This window comes from Papilio polytes, unplaced genomic scaffold (assembly GCF_000836215.1).
Source record: "Papilio polytes unplaced genomic scaffold, Ppol_1.0 DF824135.1, whole genome shotgun sequence".
NCBI lineage: Eukaryota > Metazoa > Arthropoda > Insecta > Lepidoptera > Papilionidae > Papilio > Papilio polytes.
In genome coordinates this window covers 980,400-999,301 of record NW_013525069.1, presented here as the reverse complement: position 1 = coordinate 999,301, position 18,902 = coordinate 980,400, and the positions used below count along the sequence as shown (strand labels likewise).

At 30.1% G+C, this 18,902-nt stretch overlaps 1 protein-coding gene across 1 annotated transcript in view; it reads left to right on the top strand.

Moving 5' to 3' along the window:
- Nucleotides 1-18,902, top strand: part of LOC106111997 (solute carrier family 22 member 4-like) — a 38,757-nt gene that overhangs the window by 18,456 nt on the left and 1,399 nt on the right. Inside the window, exons 2-5 of the mRNA XM_013294227.1 lie at nt 16,636-16,805; nt 17,137-17,471; nt 17,957-18,277; nt 18,541-18,897. Coding sequence (XP_013149681.1) covers nt 16,636-16,805; nt 17,137-17,471; nt 17,957-18,277; nt 18,541-18,897 — 1,183 coding nt within the window. The remainder of the gene's footprint in view (nt 1-16,635; nt 16,806-17,136; nt 17,472-17,956; nt 18,278-18,540; nt 18,898-18,902) is intronic.

Sequence of the window (18,902 nt, the reverse complement as noted above, 5' to 3'; positions counted from 1 at the left end):
AACTGTTGCGTCTTAAATTTAACTTAGCGTATATGATTAGAATTTAGAAATTAATCTATAGAGATTACTAGTTTAATTTGGTTTATTTTTTCTATCATTATTGTATTCCTCTCAAGCAATAGAGTTCAAGGTAGGAACCGGTTGCTGCAAGTTTTCGCTTTGTATCTGAAGCTCGTTTTAGTATCCATCGCCTTCTGGCACCTTCCATTTTAATGGGATATTGCACTAAAGTATAATAAAAATGTTAACTTTTTAAAATGTTAACAGTTCGCAATAATAACCTAAAATGTATTTGTTTCGAAATCTGAGCGGTAAAATTTAAATTATAATGAAAAATACAAGTTATAGTAAAATAAAACAATCTTAATTTCTACGTCACGTTTTCGTATCTCATAAAAAAATAAACAGATTTTTTTTAAAAATGTTAGCATCACAGATTATAAAAAAGTTAATCCTCGAGTTTGTAGTCACCTTGAGAGAGATTCACATCTTGTGTGTTAAAGTGTCATAAACTCTGTAATTATTAATTACTCTAGTCTTACAATTGTCTTCAAAACGTAAATATATTACATATTAATACCTTATAACTAAACTTAAATTGATTCTAATACATTTTTTACGCACATAATAAGTTTTTAGTTCGATGATAACTTGAATAAATTATGTTATAAATAAACGCATCGTTAAATCTGCATGCAGACCGACGTATAAATTCAACGCCGATCATATTCGGTAGAGCAAGGCCAAGTGTTTTTGTTTACATGTGTTTGGTTCTACGAGTATAACATGTGTAGTTGTGACCTTTTCTTTTACTTGCACACTTATTACGTACACCTTTAAAAAGAAAAAGGTCAATAACCTAAGGGCTAAGCAGTTAAACATTTCAAAGGGAAATTCGAGAGAATTTGAAATGTAGTTTTAAATTGATAAAAAATCTGTAAAAGTAAATATCCGAAATATGATAATTTTGTAGTCTGTATTTCTGATATGCCAGCAAAAGGCTGAATAAATAGGAAACATCTGTGTTCTTTTTTTCTTTAATGTATAATATTTTCAAATTATTTTATAAAGTGATAAACTAAATTTTTTCCTGAAGGATTCGGACAAAAATGTTTTAATAAATTTAATATTATGATATGTATTACATTAAATTTAAAAATTTATTTGAACGATAAGTTTGAAAGTAAAACGATAACGGATTGAACGTAAAATCCTTATAATTATATTCTGTAGTTCTTAGAGTCTATGGTGGCTGGTGGCGTATTACAATATTAATACATTCCGTACATTTAATCATACAAGAACTTTTAATTTATTAATATACATATTTCAATGATATTATCCTCTTATTTATCACCGTTATTTGTATGATGAAATGTACTATTTTTTTACAATATCTTAACTTTGAATAAACAAACCCTCATGTTGCAGGTTTTTTTTAAATTAAGTTTCATGTTTGATTTCACAATTTTACTAAATAAATTGAAGAAACAATAGTTAATTATCTTCTCTCCTTTTTAAATATTGTGATTTATCCATAGACAACTTTTAATAAAACAATAATTTAATTGTATAAATACCGAGAAATCGCAAATCTTATAAAGATAAGGGCAATAATAAGCGACGTTTGGGGACGACGTGTCTCTGAGTTGATCTTTAAACTCCTAGATAATTCGCTTCTTATCACTTTTCGCACGGAAGTGTGTAGTTAAAGATCACCAAGCTTGTATGTTAATGCATGAAAATAATGCATTTGTATTATATCATTAGTATTTATCATTAGTTCGTAGAATTGAAGAAGAACTAAACTTAAAAGGAAAATTATGGACACTAGAAAAGCGATATCTTTGACTCTTAAATCGTTTAATTTAAATGCTATGCTATTCATTATTATTTGCTTTATAATAATTAAGTAATTTGTTAAGATAGATCAACTTGTTGGCTGCAGTTTCAGTAATTGTAAAGTAATGATTATGCATATACGAGGATCACACTCCAGTTTCGCTCGCGATGATAAAAAAATAGGTTACTTGCGAATAAAAATAGTTTAAAGGACAAGAAGCGATCAAATAGTTTTTTGTTTGAGTTTATGACAAACCATTAAGTCTTCTCTGTTTATGATATTAATAAGAAATATAGATCAACATTATGACCCTTTTATTGCGTTTACTTATAACACACCTTTATGTCAAGTGGCATCTTACCTTGGCATCGTTCAATGACTTATCTATAAATTATCATAGGTACTTATTGATGATATGCAATTTAAGATACGACTGACAACACGCATTACTAAAGATGGGATTTGTAAAAACATTGTAGTAAACAAAAATCTTATCTTTTACAATCATTTTTATCTCTGTGAAAGATTTTTAGTGTAGCCAGAAATATTGATAAATTTTTAATATGAATAAGTTGTGACATATAAAATAACGTCCAATATGAATTCCCAGTAAGAAAACATAAACATTTTCAGGTTGGGCCCTTAAGTATTGTTGCGTCTTAGTTATTAAAATATCAAAGAGTAAAGAACACCAGAAATTTAATGTTAAAGCCAAAACAATCAAATAAATGTGTAATTCAATTTCTAACAACTTATAATACAACTTTCTATAAACTATTAAATAAATTGTTATTTGTAATAGCTACTCGTAATTCGAATCATTTTGTATTAATGACTGTTGATAAGCCCTAGCTTCGCCTGAATGGCACAGAATATACATCTCATATCTCTTCTGTCGTATCCATACCCTTCCTGTTGATAATATAACTAAGGGTATTATATTGCAGCTTCTAAAAGCGAAAGAATTTTAGCAATCGGTTCTGTAATTTCGCAGCCTGTTCAATGCAAACATAATATCAAATCTTTTTTTTATATAATAGTAAGTATAGATAAGAAATTTGAGGCCGTGCTTTAAATTAATTACCATTATGTCGCCATCGAATTATAATATAAAAACTGTCACTTAGAAACATTTAACCAGTTTTTAATGGTCATTGCTTAATACTGCTCTACTTTTGCGATTGCTAATATTTTATACGGTCCTGGCTAAATGTACAAATTTGCTATACAAATTTTAATGAATTACGCCAAACATTCGCAAGCGTTTACAATGTTCCATGCTATGGGTTTATTGTGATTTTATTATTCTAACAAAGGACGAACACATTTAAAACAACATAGCTTATTGTTAGGTAAAATTTCAATTTCCTCGGTTCAATTCTCCGCGGACCGGGATAGGTCACAACTCATCCATGCTTCGCTGAATATTTTTAAAAGAGAGTATGGCTAAATTTATTTAATCCTACCGAGTACAAGTTTTCTTATTACACTGGATGCGGGCGGCATAGGACTAGGCATTGTGTAAATTAAAGTCTACCCTCAGCAGGACACGACCTGAAGCTGTAGATGAAAAAGTTTACTTCGACCGTTACGAACATAACAAACAGCTCAAACTGTAAAAACGTAAAACAATAAATACGAGGCTCGTGAGCAATAGATTAATCGGATTGGAACACGTGACATTTGGTATAGAAATTCCATTAAAACGTGCTTTGTTTACAATAACTATAAAGGTTTTTTTTGACAAAGTGGCCTAGTAACAAATTCAAAGTCAAATTAGGTTATCTACAAATTGCAATACACAACTAAAAATTAATAATTAAATGTACCTCTACATTCTAAATCGTAACATGAAATTATTTACAAAAATCAATAAACTACGTTGGCTTATTTAACAACAATAAAGCCGTAATATAAATCTCTGAAGTATAAACCATAAATAACTTTTAGTTTAGGAAATAATCGTGAACATTAAGTATTACTGGAGGATAACAAGTTCCTTTACAAAACGTTTACGATTTTCAAAAAGTTCACTCAAGTGATAAATTACTTGAAATTAATTATAACAAACAAAATAAGAACAATTATTATATGTTAATGTAGAACACATTATTTAAAACGAATTACCATCACATTATTTTTTTACACTTTATTATTTATTTGCCTTAATTACTGCTTGAATAAGTCCTTGGGAACCCGCACTCAATACAAACGTTGAGATTTAACTTATCTTTTCATGGTTACACAAAGGATAAAACGTTTAGTAATATGTGACGTTTAAACCACTAAGGTTGATACTAGTATGTTATCTGTGTATTTTTCTTCTAATTCATAGCCAAAGAATTTATCTATACTATCTATACTATTATAATAAAGCGTAAACACACACTTCTTTGTTGCCTAAGATGTCAGCAATTACAGCATATTTTTGAATAGTTCTTTTTTTAATAAAAAAAACCCTACACTTACGTCTCGCTTTTGGTCATATATTTTCACGCCATTAAACTTGGGAGTATATATTTTGGATAAAAACTCTAATATGGGAAAGAGACCATAACTTGCTGCCAACATTAAGGAAGCAAGGTTGCCATGGTTTGTCATCATGTCATGTCATTTTGACATTTACTATTGATAATTTGATAAATGTAAACAATAAAATAAAATTTTCACAATTTTACGCGGATGAAGCCGCATGGGAACAGCTAGTAAAGAAATAAAACACAATCTTTAGTAATTAAATACTAACTTTCTCTAATAATTGTAATGCCAATATCGAACTTTTCACTACATCAGCATAGACAATAATATTATGTGTGTGTGAATTACTACCGGTTACTTTATTAGCTTTGAATATGCAGTTGTTTACTCGGAACTAAATTATAAACTGTAGATTTGTACGACATTACTGGGAGAGTGGATGCTCATTCCCCGGTCAAGGCAATCCGTATGTGCGGCCATTATAGTTTCTTGCTAAGGACAGCTTTGCAACCTACTTTTAGTCATATTTCATCACTTTGTTATAATTTAAGGAATTTGGTGATCTAGAATTAAAAAATAAAAAATAAAAACCGCTTTGCCGCTTTTTCTGATATATTTTAAAAAAATCCTCCATGTAAATTGTTAATGTTTAGTTTGTTAAATATGAATACTGCCATTTAATTAATAAAAATACAATATCATGATTCATGAGGATATTACTAGTGGACAAAAAAATCTGACAATCATTATATTTATCAGCCAAAACTGAACTTATTTGAAAAACAATTACAAGAGATCTGATAACAAAACCATTGCGCTGAATTAGATCCTGTTCTAGTGTACAAAAAATCAAGGATACGTTGAAGACTAAATTGTATTAACATAACAATTATAAGAAAATATGCGAAGCGGATTTATATACGTATTGCGTACTTACAAATATACATTTTATTGATTAAGCGAAAAAATACAACTGCATATGTCAATTACTGGTACTTTTACCTGACTGCGATTAACAACATAATAATTTTTATACATCTCTATCAGTATTTGCGTTTAATATACTCAATTATACTCCTCTTTCACATATTCTATACACAGTTTCTGTGGTTTTTTACATTCAAATCTAAATAGTTGAGAATGTAAATACAAAAATAGGTTCTATAAACGTGTTTATTTCCACAAACAATTGATGCAAATCAATTTTAATTCAAAGTAATTATTGCTGTTAACACAGATTGAATGAAACCTGGTTCCTGGTTCTAGAATTTTCTTTTTGCCAAGATGTAATTGTTGGAATTGTCTTAGAACTATAAATAGATTTTTATTAATAAACGTTACATATTACCGGTACAATTAATGTGCATTGCAGAATTAGATTCTATTGTCACACATCTAATGGCATCCTTATAAACACTATGCCGGTATTCATTCACTCGTTCTTAACTACATATCCGAAAAGGTCAGTGGTTCCCAATCTTTTTTTATGACGAACAAAAGGAAGAATTAATGAAGTATACAATAAAATATGTATATCTTTGTTAACTGACATTTAATATTACCGTTATATGTGTGGTTAGAAACATAGATAGCGTCTAAATCTGTGTAAACTTTACCCGTATGAAGCCTGAAATGTCTTTTTCTGTACACAGATTGAGAAACATTAAAGAGGGACAATTTCACTCTTGCTTCATACCGTTTAGAATTATGATTCAACCACTTAACCTTAATCATGTCTAACTGAATAATCTTTACATATATTATTACCGTCCGTCATACACTTTTGAACAGTAAATAAGAATCAAGATGTCCTTTAGTTTCTATAAATAAATTACCAGTTTATTTAGTCAAAATCATTTAACATTGTGATATTTTTATAACAATGCTAAATGTTTATTATTTCTGTTTTAAATCATTTTAATCTTCCTTAAAGGAAAATCAAAGAATTTAAAGCGTAATAAATATTTTAATTTAAGCTTTAAATGTTTATTCTATTTAGTTATACTTTTTTTTAAAAAAAATGTTAATACAAATTAAGAATGAAAAATATTTTGTTTAGATAATTCAAGTTGTTTCAATCGTTTAGTTAAATAATCGTAAATTTGCTTCACTAAATTTTGTATTTTATGTAAAGATCATTGATCTCGTAATGGAAAACACTTCCAATGGCTTCTAATTGAAGGTAAAGTGTAAAATTATCTAAAATCTCATTACTGTTGTGAAAACGTGACTGCGATAAAGCAAATTTAAATAAATTCACGTGCTGATATTACAAAAAAAATCTGTACAAAAATCGAGGTAAAATACAAAATAATTTATTCTCTATGTGCTGTTGTTTTCACAATACATGTGTCGAAACATCCGTTCTCTTCACGTCGAAACTTGCAATTTTATGCACCAACCAACGGATCTTCGTAAACGCGCCTCCATCATGTAAATAATATTAGATTTATGTCTAAACTTATTATTAACGTTCCTTCTTTCGTCACGGTTAGAAAATTCGACAGTATTGGAAACCTACGATTAAAGGATTTTGAATTTTGAATACTTGGCAATAATTAATCTTTTTTCTATATGAGCAAGGCAAAAATTAGATGAATAACATATTTTAGTTAGGAACAGTTTTATAATGAGATCGCTTATCGTTCTTAGACATCTATCCAAGGTTGTACTGACACTTTCCAAGAGATATGAATTAATGAGAAGGTCTTTTAAGTCTCGTATTTCGAGTTACTTACGCTTTGACATACATTCCTGAGATGTGTTATTAATTATTAAAACGCCTAGACTGTGAAAAGAATAAAAACAAAAGAACAAAGGGAATGTCCAAATTGCGGATGTCTACGAATGTAACTATTGTTTACAGAGTACGAGTACTTGTATGAACAAAAAAAATATTCACGTACAAAGAAAAAGTAAGGAAACGAACTCATAACACTCCAAGGAGTCCTATTACTACATATTTGTTTACATTGTACTACTGAATGTTATCGAATACGTTGGTGATCTGATACTTGTATATGTTTTTTGAGGTCAACGCTAAAGTCCGAAAGTCTCTAGGCTATTGCCTTACAAACCAGTCGTCCTTAAAATTGCTCTAAATATGTTTTCAATAATCGTTTCTGCTTAAATCTGTGCACGGCTTAAATAAACTTGCGTTGTTTATATTTCCTGAATTGATATTACTTGAAAATTGCTCCATTAAACTACTTTCAAATGTCGTTTGTCTTTTAACTTTGTAGTTCCAATATAGTTTTTAATTATTCAGTAAATAGGAACTTTAATGTTGTTCGTAAAGATATGACGAATACGATTTTGGAATTACTTTGGTATATTTTCTACGAATGACATCGTTTAATAATAAAATAACAATTGTAATCATTTAGCGTAACGAAGTGTAAATTTTACAATTATTAAAATTTTCTTGTTCCACAGTGCGTAACTAAAAGTTGAACTAACATGTTCTTTTAAATAGTAACTTCCTCTATTAATATAATCACTGTAACCGAAAAGGTTTTTCATCGTCAGTTCATATATGTCCGAGAGGCTCAGAGTCTACCTAAGTTGGTGTGACAAGGCCAAAGTCAACCTTGTTGGCCCGGTGCGGGTTAGTATAAGTCTTGGTATAATTAAGTATGTTTGAGATGTATTTAAACACTAAAGAATACAATTCGTCATAAAATAGAATAGAATCGACAGTGAAAATAAAAAAATGTATCATTGTTAATGATCCTCAATTAGGCTAGAAAAATGTTCATGCTGTTTCATTTTAACGATTTTCCTTTTAAAATCATATTTATTGCAATTATTAACTTTTTATTTTTATTCTGTGTCTTGGTATTTATTTTTAGATCGACATTGAAGTTATTGTTTCTTCTTCATAAACAATTCATAATCGTTATAGTCAACCTTTCAATAATGGACGAAATGTATTTTTAAACTACCGTCATGACAGTCACAACCGATTTTAGTCATCAGATTATTTTTAGTCACCAATATATTCGTTTGTGAATTTCTCATATACAAAAACGACGCAGTTAAGCAGGAAGTAAAATTAACGGCCATACTTTTTTAATAATAGGACAGATGTCGAAGTGTATACATACTTAAAATGATTCATAAAACCATCAGATTCAACCACACGTAATGTTTTGCTTATTGCAGTAGAAAACCTTTGGAGATCTGTTACTTAACGTAGACAGAAAGTAGTACCAATTTGTCTGATTAACAAATGTACTGCATTATTGTTCACTTACACATCAAGTAATGATTTCTTCATACTATTTAATCTCAAATTATGATAAACGAAAAAAGAAAATCAATGGGTTGTAAACAATGTGTTTTTACATACATAATGTACTCCATATTACGTAAAAAAAACATAAAGTTGCATGTTACTACTCCGTACATAAACTTGTTACCTTTTTATTGAGTTTATTTGCAATGCCAAAATAGTGTTTTGTTTTTCATTTACGTACGAACAGTGGGTTCTTATTATTATAACACTAGTAAAATCATCTTGTCGTCTCTCACATTTACTTATAAAAAAGAAAGACAACAACATTTACAAGCTTTCAATGTACAAAGGATTACAAAGTCGTAACCCACTGCAACATAAACACAGAAAGTATTGTTCTTTCTTTGTATTGTATTGAATAAAGACTGGCCTCCTTATACTCGCGTCATTTGTCACACTTGTCACACTTCTTTCCGGTCAATTGAACCAGTTAAAAGTTAAGAACTTTTACATCAAATTAAAAATTATAGGTAATATCCTTTCTCAAATTTAACAATGCGGTACTTTCAATGTTTTTACATAATGAATTTTTATTTACCTATTATTTAAAATCAAATTTAAAACCCTTTTATATCTATGACTCCTACGTACAAGGGAGCTAGCTAGCGAGTGTTGGTAACCCATACATGGAATAAAAGTAATTAAAAATTCTAACTACATTACGGAAATAGAATTATTTTTGTAAGTACATTAAGGATGCGGAAAGTTAAAAATGTGTCGTTGCTAACATTGATCTACGACCTTTTATTTCCTTGCATGTTATCCTTACTTTTATCCTGATGACACATTAGATATTTCTAACTTGTTTTATAAAGCTGTATTAAATACGTTCTATAAGTAAGAAGATTGCAAGATCTGTTAATTAGAAATACGTAATTGTTAAATCAAAAGCACACCAGCAATGACACTAAATGAAAATAAAGAAATTTGTAAAAAAATATGTTCGTATAGTTATATGTAATTCGTATAGTGTATGTAATATGTATTTATAGTCAGTAGAATATAACGTACAAAAGCATACTATACTAAAATATAGTGAAGTAGAGACGATACTTTAAGAATCCTTAAATAACAAAATTCTACTCTAGATTTACAAATCTCGCGAAGTAAAAAAAGATAGGCATTTACACAAAAACGATAGACGAATTTCCTTAGTAGCTAACGTATAAAGTAGCATAGTGATTTGCGCTAGATGATTGAATAACCAGAACAGTGACCGAGCCGGTAGGATCGCGTCGAATCAATTCCATCTGCTTCCGGAGACGTCCCCCATCGCAACGCGGACGCCTACTACCTCTGTAATATAACACCTAACTGTTACAATACAAGGAACTACATCGCACATACAATTCATACATTCCATCATTTTATGACATCTTGATTGATGTTAAATTAATATGACGTTTATTTTACGCCGCGCCGTTGCTATATTGTAGTAATTCTTATGGCTGGTTTCTCAGCTACATCTAACCATCTGTTAGTGTTTTAGATTCGATAAATTGATGAAATGCGTTTCCTATTGTACAATTTATTTGACTAATACTATTACTTTATAAAGACGTACTTACGTTATTGGTTTCCTTAGTTACTTGCAGTTCATCATTGAGGATTTAAAATCAACTGAATATAGACTGCAATTAAAGCGCCCCTACAATTCGCTATTTTATGATTGGGTTATCAAATTCTTAATGTCTTCAGGAACCTATCAAATAATGCATATTCTAAAAAAAAAATCCGTATCATAACCTATACAAGTGTAGACTACATCTATGTCCACTATTATGTACTCAAGATTTGTACATTAACATTTATAGGGATATCATGTTTCTAGGACTCATCAACGTGTTTATAAAACTAAGTACTCCTGTGACGGCGTAAAATCTAATTTGTCGGGTCACTGGATACGGTGTTGATAGTTATGTATCGAACGATGTCATGCAGAACGATGACGAATCGGGACGAGAGTTTTTATAGGGCAATAGGAAATCGACCTATCGATGCGTTTTAGGTAATTTAATTGATTATTTTTTTAGTATTATTGATAACGTCAAGCAATGTTACTTTTTGTTTATTCTGATACATAGATATAAGATGCTCGTAGATTAATGCAAAAATATAAATAAGATCCTTTGCTTCTAATTGCAGTAAAAGAAAAATGTTTTTACGTGACGGTTATTATGAATACACTTTGCTTATTTAACGCACGATAAATCGCTATTGTCATTTCGTTTATTTTTATTTTATTAACTTTGTTATGCTAGTTTAGTCATAACTGTAATACCAAACTTTAACAATGTATTGTTCATGTTGACAACAAAGAGACATCTTGAAAATGTAGTTAGGAGATTACATTTACGAATATGTCATTTAAGAAAATTAAGTAAATACAAATAACTAAAGGCCAATAGTTTTCTACGTACATTGTAAACAAAACGCCTTACCTAATATTGCGTTTATTTAGTAACATTGCTGTAGAAAATCAATCTACGATTTGAAAGTGGGTCAGTGTCGATTGTTACTTAAAACTGTTCAGATATTTGATATACATGGAAATTTAAAAATTAATATTATGTTATATCATTCATTTGTAACATTAGATAGTAATTTTATCACTCATTCAAATGGTAACTTCATTCATTTCCGTAAAAGAAATCAACCGAATCACACTTACATTTTAAGTGCTTATATCAGACTATACACGCAGGTTAACCTGATTAGGTGAACGTAAGCGACCAGTTCACAGATTGACCTATAATTACCAATCAGTCAAACATTGCAATAACCTGTTAAACTGTTTCATATTAGTCATTCATTCACTCAACGATACGAACGCTTCTAGCGTCATCGCGCGTACGACTCAAGGAAATCAGTTAAACTTCGTAAGACGCATAAAGGCCTGCATTTCTTGTGCAAAATCTCGTTTAATGCGCTTTATATTTACACAACAATCTTGATTTTTTTTTAATCATATACCGTTTCTTGTTGAAGATAGAATCTCATAGGAATATTATCGAATGTAGGCTATAGAACCAATCGACCCAAGGGGAAAAAATCTCTTAGCCATTTGTTAGCCCAACGGGACAATAGAATTACGATGTTATTTTAATTAAGACTTAGATAGAGATTAGGATGTCAAGTTAAACCTCGTATGTATAGACCTTCCCATTTTCGTGTAAGTCCCTTAAAAGTTAAGAGTCAAATCTGAAAGAAAATTGTACAAATCGCATTGTGTTTGTGTAATGAATATGCAAGCGACCTTGACCCTTATTGCATCGCGCTGTCCACAAGATGAAGAATAATGTTTTGACGCCCATTACACTTGTTTATACAACGCACGATAGCGTGAACATAGTACTCACTACTATGAAAAATGACTAGCATAAATGTCTGTATTTACTAATGCACGGATATTTTAATTTTACTAACCTGATAATATTTTATTGACTAAAATGATGTTGATATCCTTTGATAAGTGAAAGTGAGTGAACATTTAATTTTAATTGTTTAAATGTTAAAATTATTATAAAGTAATTAATGTACAAATAGTACTTACGTATTACTTTCCGGTGGCGGCACCTTTGTGCACCTGTGAAACATTTAATTCAAATATAATTACCTTTCTAATGAAGAAATTATATTAGCGTTTTAGAATTTACCTGTTGTTAAGCACAATTTTACTTAATCATTTTAATATGTATGTGCTTACAACGACAATTACAACATTTGAAATATTTACCCACTTTATTACTTATTTTACTTTCAAACTGGGTACAAAGATAATGAAAAAAATTAAACATAAATAATGTGTTTTTAATAAACTTGACTTTGATGTGTACATTTTACTTTTTTTACTATTCAAAGGAAGGCCACAGTTTACTTTTTGCGGTTATAAAAGATCATTGATCCAAAATGAAAATGATATGAAAAATGTTACGTAACATACGTCAAAACATTCAGCTTAGTTAAGATTGTTTAATTTAGTTAGTTAATTTTTAACAGTCAAATACTGGGTTTCTGAAGTTTCCATTGATTTATCGTTATCTATTGTTTCATTAGTGTTAAGTTGAACTTGGTTTCAATAGAGTAAAACTCAAGTTACATAGTTCATAACATAACATTAACACATTAACATTAACACGCATTTCATAAAGTTATCCATCAAGATCACTAACGAATGATTAAATATAGGTGGGAAAAAGGCCATTATAGCTTTAGTTTTCATTTATAATTCCCTGTAAATTATTGTCGTATTATTTCACTAACTAATATGGAAATTCAATTTGATACTTTAGCTAATAAATTTAAAAATGCATCCACAAACATCTGCAAGTTAATAAAAACAAACAAAAGAGCCTTGAGCATAGGTTAACGTTGAATAGAAGATCATTGTCAAGGCGTCGCCGCACCTCTACTTACCTAATAATTGTTAGGCGTGCGAAGTATTTAACTATAAGAGAATGCAATAGAGAAATATAATTATACAATACTAGAAAAAAATCTGTATACTAAATATATACTATTATAATAAAGCGTAAACACACACTTCTTTGTTGCCTAAGATGTCAGCAATTACAGCATATTTTTGAATAATTTATTTATTTTATAAAAAGCCCTGCACTTTCGGCATGCATTACGACTATATATTTTCGCGACATTTAACTTAGGGCGTAAATATTTTGGATAAAAACCCTAATAAGGGAAAGAGATCATAAGTTGCTGCCAACATAAATAAAGAAAGATTACTAAGGTTTGTCATGTCATGTCATTTTGACATTTGCTATTGATAATTTGACAAATATAAACAATAAAATAAAATTTTCATAATTTCATGCAGATGAAGCCGCACGGGGACAGCTAGTTATTCATAAAACGAGTTCTGTTCGAAGACTGCATATTAATAAAATTATTTAAAATCAAAAAGTTGACAGCCGAATAATGCGACCGAATTATGTTATTTCACACTGATCCGGTATTTAGATTTGTATGAACAGATAAATATGATTATTTATTTGTTATTAGCACCGTATTAGTAAAAATATTAATTCTTAAAATAAATTGAAACTTCAGTATTCATAATATCATTACGTAAAAATTAAAAAAAAAATAAATGAAAATTTTATGTGACCTATAAACCGCATCGGACACTTATGTTCGTTGAAATGTAATAAAACATTTCCAGAATATAGATATTACTAAAATAATTTCAATATACACGTGAGAAATGATATAACATAAAAGTGGGTCAAGATTAACCGCGACCTTTAACTCATTTGAACTCAACTAACATTCACATGACACTGACCCTTAATAAGAGTAAACAATTTATTCACAAGTAATGCAAAATAAAACGCATTAAATCATATGCATATTTTATTACTTCCTTAATCATACCAAGAATATTTCATTAACCTTACATTCTAGGTTATCTTTGCGATATCTGATTTCAAGATCTATACGAAGTAACACTAAAAGACAAATATTTCCCCCAATAGATTAATTCTGTTACTTTTCATAGCCTCATAACATATTAAATACGCAGCAGGAAAATTATACGACAATTGATTATATAAAAAGATACAGCTATACTACATCTCTATTTATTGAGGCTAGATAAGTTAATTTTGAATCTTGATACTGTCATAATACTGATGATTACTGATATTTCTGTCTGTCACAACAACGATATGCGTGTAATCTATACATATAATAAAATTGGAGCGTCTGTTTGTGATATTTGAAAAAAAATCCAGATTTCGATAAGATGATATATTAGCGTTGCTGATAACGAAAATAATTAAAAAAAATTGTCTGTCTGTCAGTTCACAAGCCGCATTTCTCCGGTTAATCCCGAAACGGCAGGGCCGATTTTGACCGGACTTTCACTGAGGGGTAGCTGACATAAACGGGCATATTATAGACTTGTTTTTACCTTAATATTACGGGGACGAAGTCGCGGGCAACAGCTAGTATTAACATACATTTAATGATCTTATAATTTTATGGGTCTTTCTAATTTATTCTGGGTAACAGATGTACGCATTAGTTGGTACATGTCATTCGAAATGCATAGTTAATAACGTCATTGATAAAATGTACAATTTAAATATATTTTCCTTGATGATGTTGAGTTTAGCGACAGAATTTTCATTCAACATAAGAAGCATAAATTGTTTATTAACAACAATGAATATGTGCACGCAACAAATGTAAGTAACAATTGGCTTTGTGTTTGATTGTGTTAAATGAAATTACGTACGCAATAGTTGAAGGCTATTAGTTCTTTATCCAGATAAACCAAGTCTAAAAAATTAGAAATTTCATGTTTGTGAAGGTTAAAAATAGCAGAAATATTTTGGAGTTAGAAAAGGCGGTATAATTAAGCATGAAAATACCTAAAGTCAGAGTAATTTAAGCAGTCTTGTCGTGTAGATTTTTGATTCTAAATAGCAGCAGGTGAATTTTAAAAAGCCTAAAAGCTCTGCAGTATACAAATAAAAAGTGTTAAGTGTCAAGGTCAACGCTAAAAGCTGTTGCACCAGATTTTATATTACAAATTCTTAGTACACCTTGTTGTTTTTAGTGCGATTATGACGTTAATATCTCGCTAATTCTTATGTTTTGTTACAAAAATAATTACAGTAAAGTTTTTCCATAAACGTAGACTTGTTGCACCCAAGCTGCGGTCTGAATAAAATAAGCAAGTCAAATATTATTACATTTTAACCTTGACATTAAAAACGAACGTTTCAAGACTAAAAGTTAAAAATATCGTAGTATTTTTTTACTTTTTTAACTATGCTACCTCTTATTATGAACCATAAAATTACTGACTATAATTTTTACATTAACAAAAATATATAACATTATTATATTAATTTTAATAGTATGTATATTATTTTACACATCGTGATATAAGTTACATTTAAGTTCATTTTACCGTATCCTAAGTTAAGAGGAAAATTGTGTGCTTAAAACAATGTCTTTCGCAACAGAGCGATAAATAAAATTGTACACATTTAAATCTCAAAATACTAAATTCAACAATCCAGTAATCTGATTGTAAAGAAATTAACCTTCTAAAATAAATTTAAGGATATCAGATAATATATATGAAAATAATGAGTAACAGTTTATAAACGAACGCCTTAGTTATGCGCATTTGTTTTAAGATAACCGATATCTTATCCAAGATAAAGAAGAGAGGTTATAAAGCCTTTATCCAGCTTACTTTGTTAAATAATACTTTCGTATTTGCTTTATCATTTTCCTCCTTTACATTTGAAATTTTGCTTCGCGTAAAATTTGCGTCATTATACTTCAGACGGGATTAGTTCCATGTAATCTGTCAAATATTTACTAACAATCTCAAGAGAAAAATATTAATGACTTGCGAGGAGTGCATTACTTTTACCTTGTTCAATAGTAAATTGTTTATCATCAAACATAGAACAATAAGTCGACAAATAGAAGACTAATTATCACTTACTATTTATGAAGCTGAAGTTTTAATTTATTTGATTGATTCATTAGTGTTAAGTTGACCTAAGCTTCAACTAATTAAAACTCAAGTCACGTAGTTCGGAAACGCACTTCACTACGCTGAGTGCGCTGATGGACAGATGGGACTCGGCGATGCTGGCTCGTTGGATACACTTACATGTAGGCTAGTGTAATGTGAGATTTTTGTTATTTATATTAATTATGTCAATTTTCTACTAACACTAGTTTGTAAGTTTACACTAACACCTTATGGATCTTTGATATCTGAAATAAATGATTATTATTATTATTATTATTATTACTACGTTATCAAACCAAAAAAAAAACTAACTTATATTTAAATGTAACTGGGAAATCTTAAGATAGTTAAGAATATGTGTAATTCTATGAAAAGTATTATTCATCTCCCTAAACTTATCCCACTCTAAGTTTAGTCGACCACTACGTTTCTCCAGATTGATCATTCTTTATTACAATTAATCATCATTCTCACTATATGTATATTTTTTTGTTTCAGTAATCCCAAGTCAGAAGAACAAAGAAAAATCAGCCGCAGCCGACCCTGAGCCTGCTGATGTAGTATCCACGGTTATCGGTAACTACGGAAAATGGCAACTGTTAATGACTTTTCTACTAGCGATGTTCTCATTCCCATGCACTTTCCACATATATTTACCAACATTTACAGTAAGTTCTATCTTTTCTTAAAGCCCTAATAATTTAATTTTTTTTAAAATACACATACATAATAATTAAAACATACATAGAAAAATATAGTATATGTATATTTAAATTGATCATAATAAAATGAAGTTCGCTAAATACTTATTTACACAAACTACTAAATTATGGAAAGATTTTCGTAAAGCATACCATATTGGATCAGCTGCCAATTTGTATCTCTCATAATGTATGCTCAAAATGTTTTGGTTATTTACACATGTAATAATAATCTTCAAATACGTAGTTTCATTGTGTGACTTCTTGGTAAATCTTAAATGTTTCTTATAATTTACAGGCTAAGTCTACGAAGTTCTGGTGTCGAATGCCCGACAGTCTGGCTGGTCTGCCCATAGATAAATGGATTAATTACAGTCAACCAGTAGACGCATGTTATGTTCGTGAATTACCCGATGGAATCACTGTAGAAAGTATACTAAATAATACAGCACCTATCCTGGATACGTTTCTCAAATGCCAACAATGGGACTACGATCGGTCAGAAGTTGGCGAAACGATAATATCAGAATGGAATCTAGTCTGTGACAATGCAGGATTGACAAACCTCGCAGAAGTTGTGTTCCTTATCGGTGTTGGAATTGGTGGAGTCGTGGGCGGTTGGATTTCTGACAAGTAAGGCATTTACAAATTTACAAAACCACAGCATAACAAATAGTTTACATAACACATGTGGAATATGCCATACATATTGTATGGTATATAGGTTCTCCCAGCAGATATGGAATTGACAAAGACTGTCAGCTTAACCAAAATTTTCTATTCGATAAATATACTCTACCAATGTATAGAAATATATGTATAACATTCGAATTGTTTGTATAAGAGACTCATGTTAATAATAGAGTAGATTTGAAGGACCGAATAATATGGTATTGCTTTGTAATCTGAACTGTTTGATACATTTAACTCTAAGAGATAATTGCTATCGATTAAATAAATAATTATTCTCGATAAATACAAATCAATCCTAATTGTTTTATTAATTACATGCTGCAAAAGAAATTGATATTAAATTAATTTTTGTTACAGTCTTAACAATAACTTAACCTTTAGTTGTATTGGCACGCACAATTAAATGGTTTTTTTTGTACTTCCAGATTTGGACGAAAACGCATATTGATGGGCATGATGATATTACAGTGTGTGTTGGCAATAATATCGTTACTGGTTCGTTCTTACATTCAGTACGTAGCGGTGCGTCTCGTTATGGGCCTTGTATCCGTATCCGTGGTGTACGCAGCATTCGTATTGTCCGTTGAGTTGGTGAGCGGCAACTGGGTGACGATTGCTGGAGTTTGTAACTTCTTCCCGCTGCCACTGGCTTACATCATCGTGTCTCTTCTCTCATTACTGCTACCGAATTGGAGAGATTTGCAACTGTCACTATCGTTACCGGGATGCTTCCTGTTATTACTATGGTAATTACAATATACTACATAAGAAGTAACTCTCTCATATAATCAGTAATTTATTTTTTCACTAAGTACAATGTTAAAAAAGTTAGTACAAACTTTAACTCAAGGAGAACAATTATTTAAAAACTGTCTTAAAATCAAATGCTTAATCATGTAACCCGGGAATCATTTACAATTCCAAGGCCCAGAGCAGTGGTAAATTAGATTTTTGTTTAAATCAATTGTACAACAATCGTAATAATGAAATGTTATCTCTCTTTTTACAGGTTCGTTTTACCCGAATCACCAAGATGGTTAATAGGCAGGGGACGCATTCAAGAAGCAAAGGAAATTATTGTGAAAGCGGCTAAATTTAACAACCGCACAATACCAGACGACTTAGACAAAATGTTACTCTTGAGCAAACCGGAGACCGAAGCCGAGCAACCGAGTCTTTTTATGCTTTTCAAAGGAGTCCTATTAAAGCGAACGTTTTGTTTGTTCATCGCTTGGTTTTCAATGACCATAGCGTACTACGGACTTTTGCTGAACATCGGAAACTTTAACTTGGGCAATCTACATGTTACGTCTATAATTCTTGCCGTTGTGGAAATACCAGCAATCGCTGTAAGCATTCCGATATTGTTAA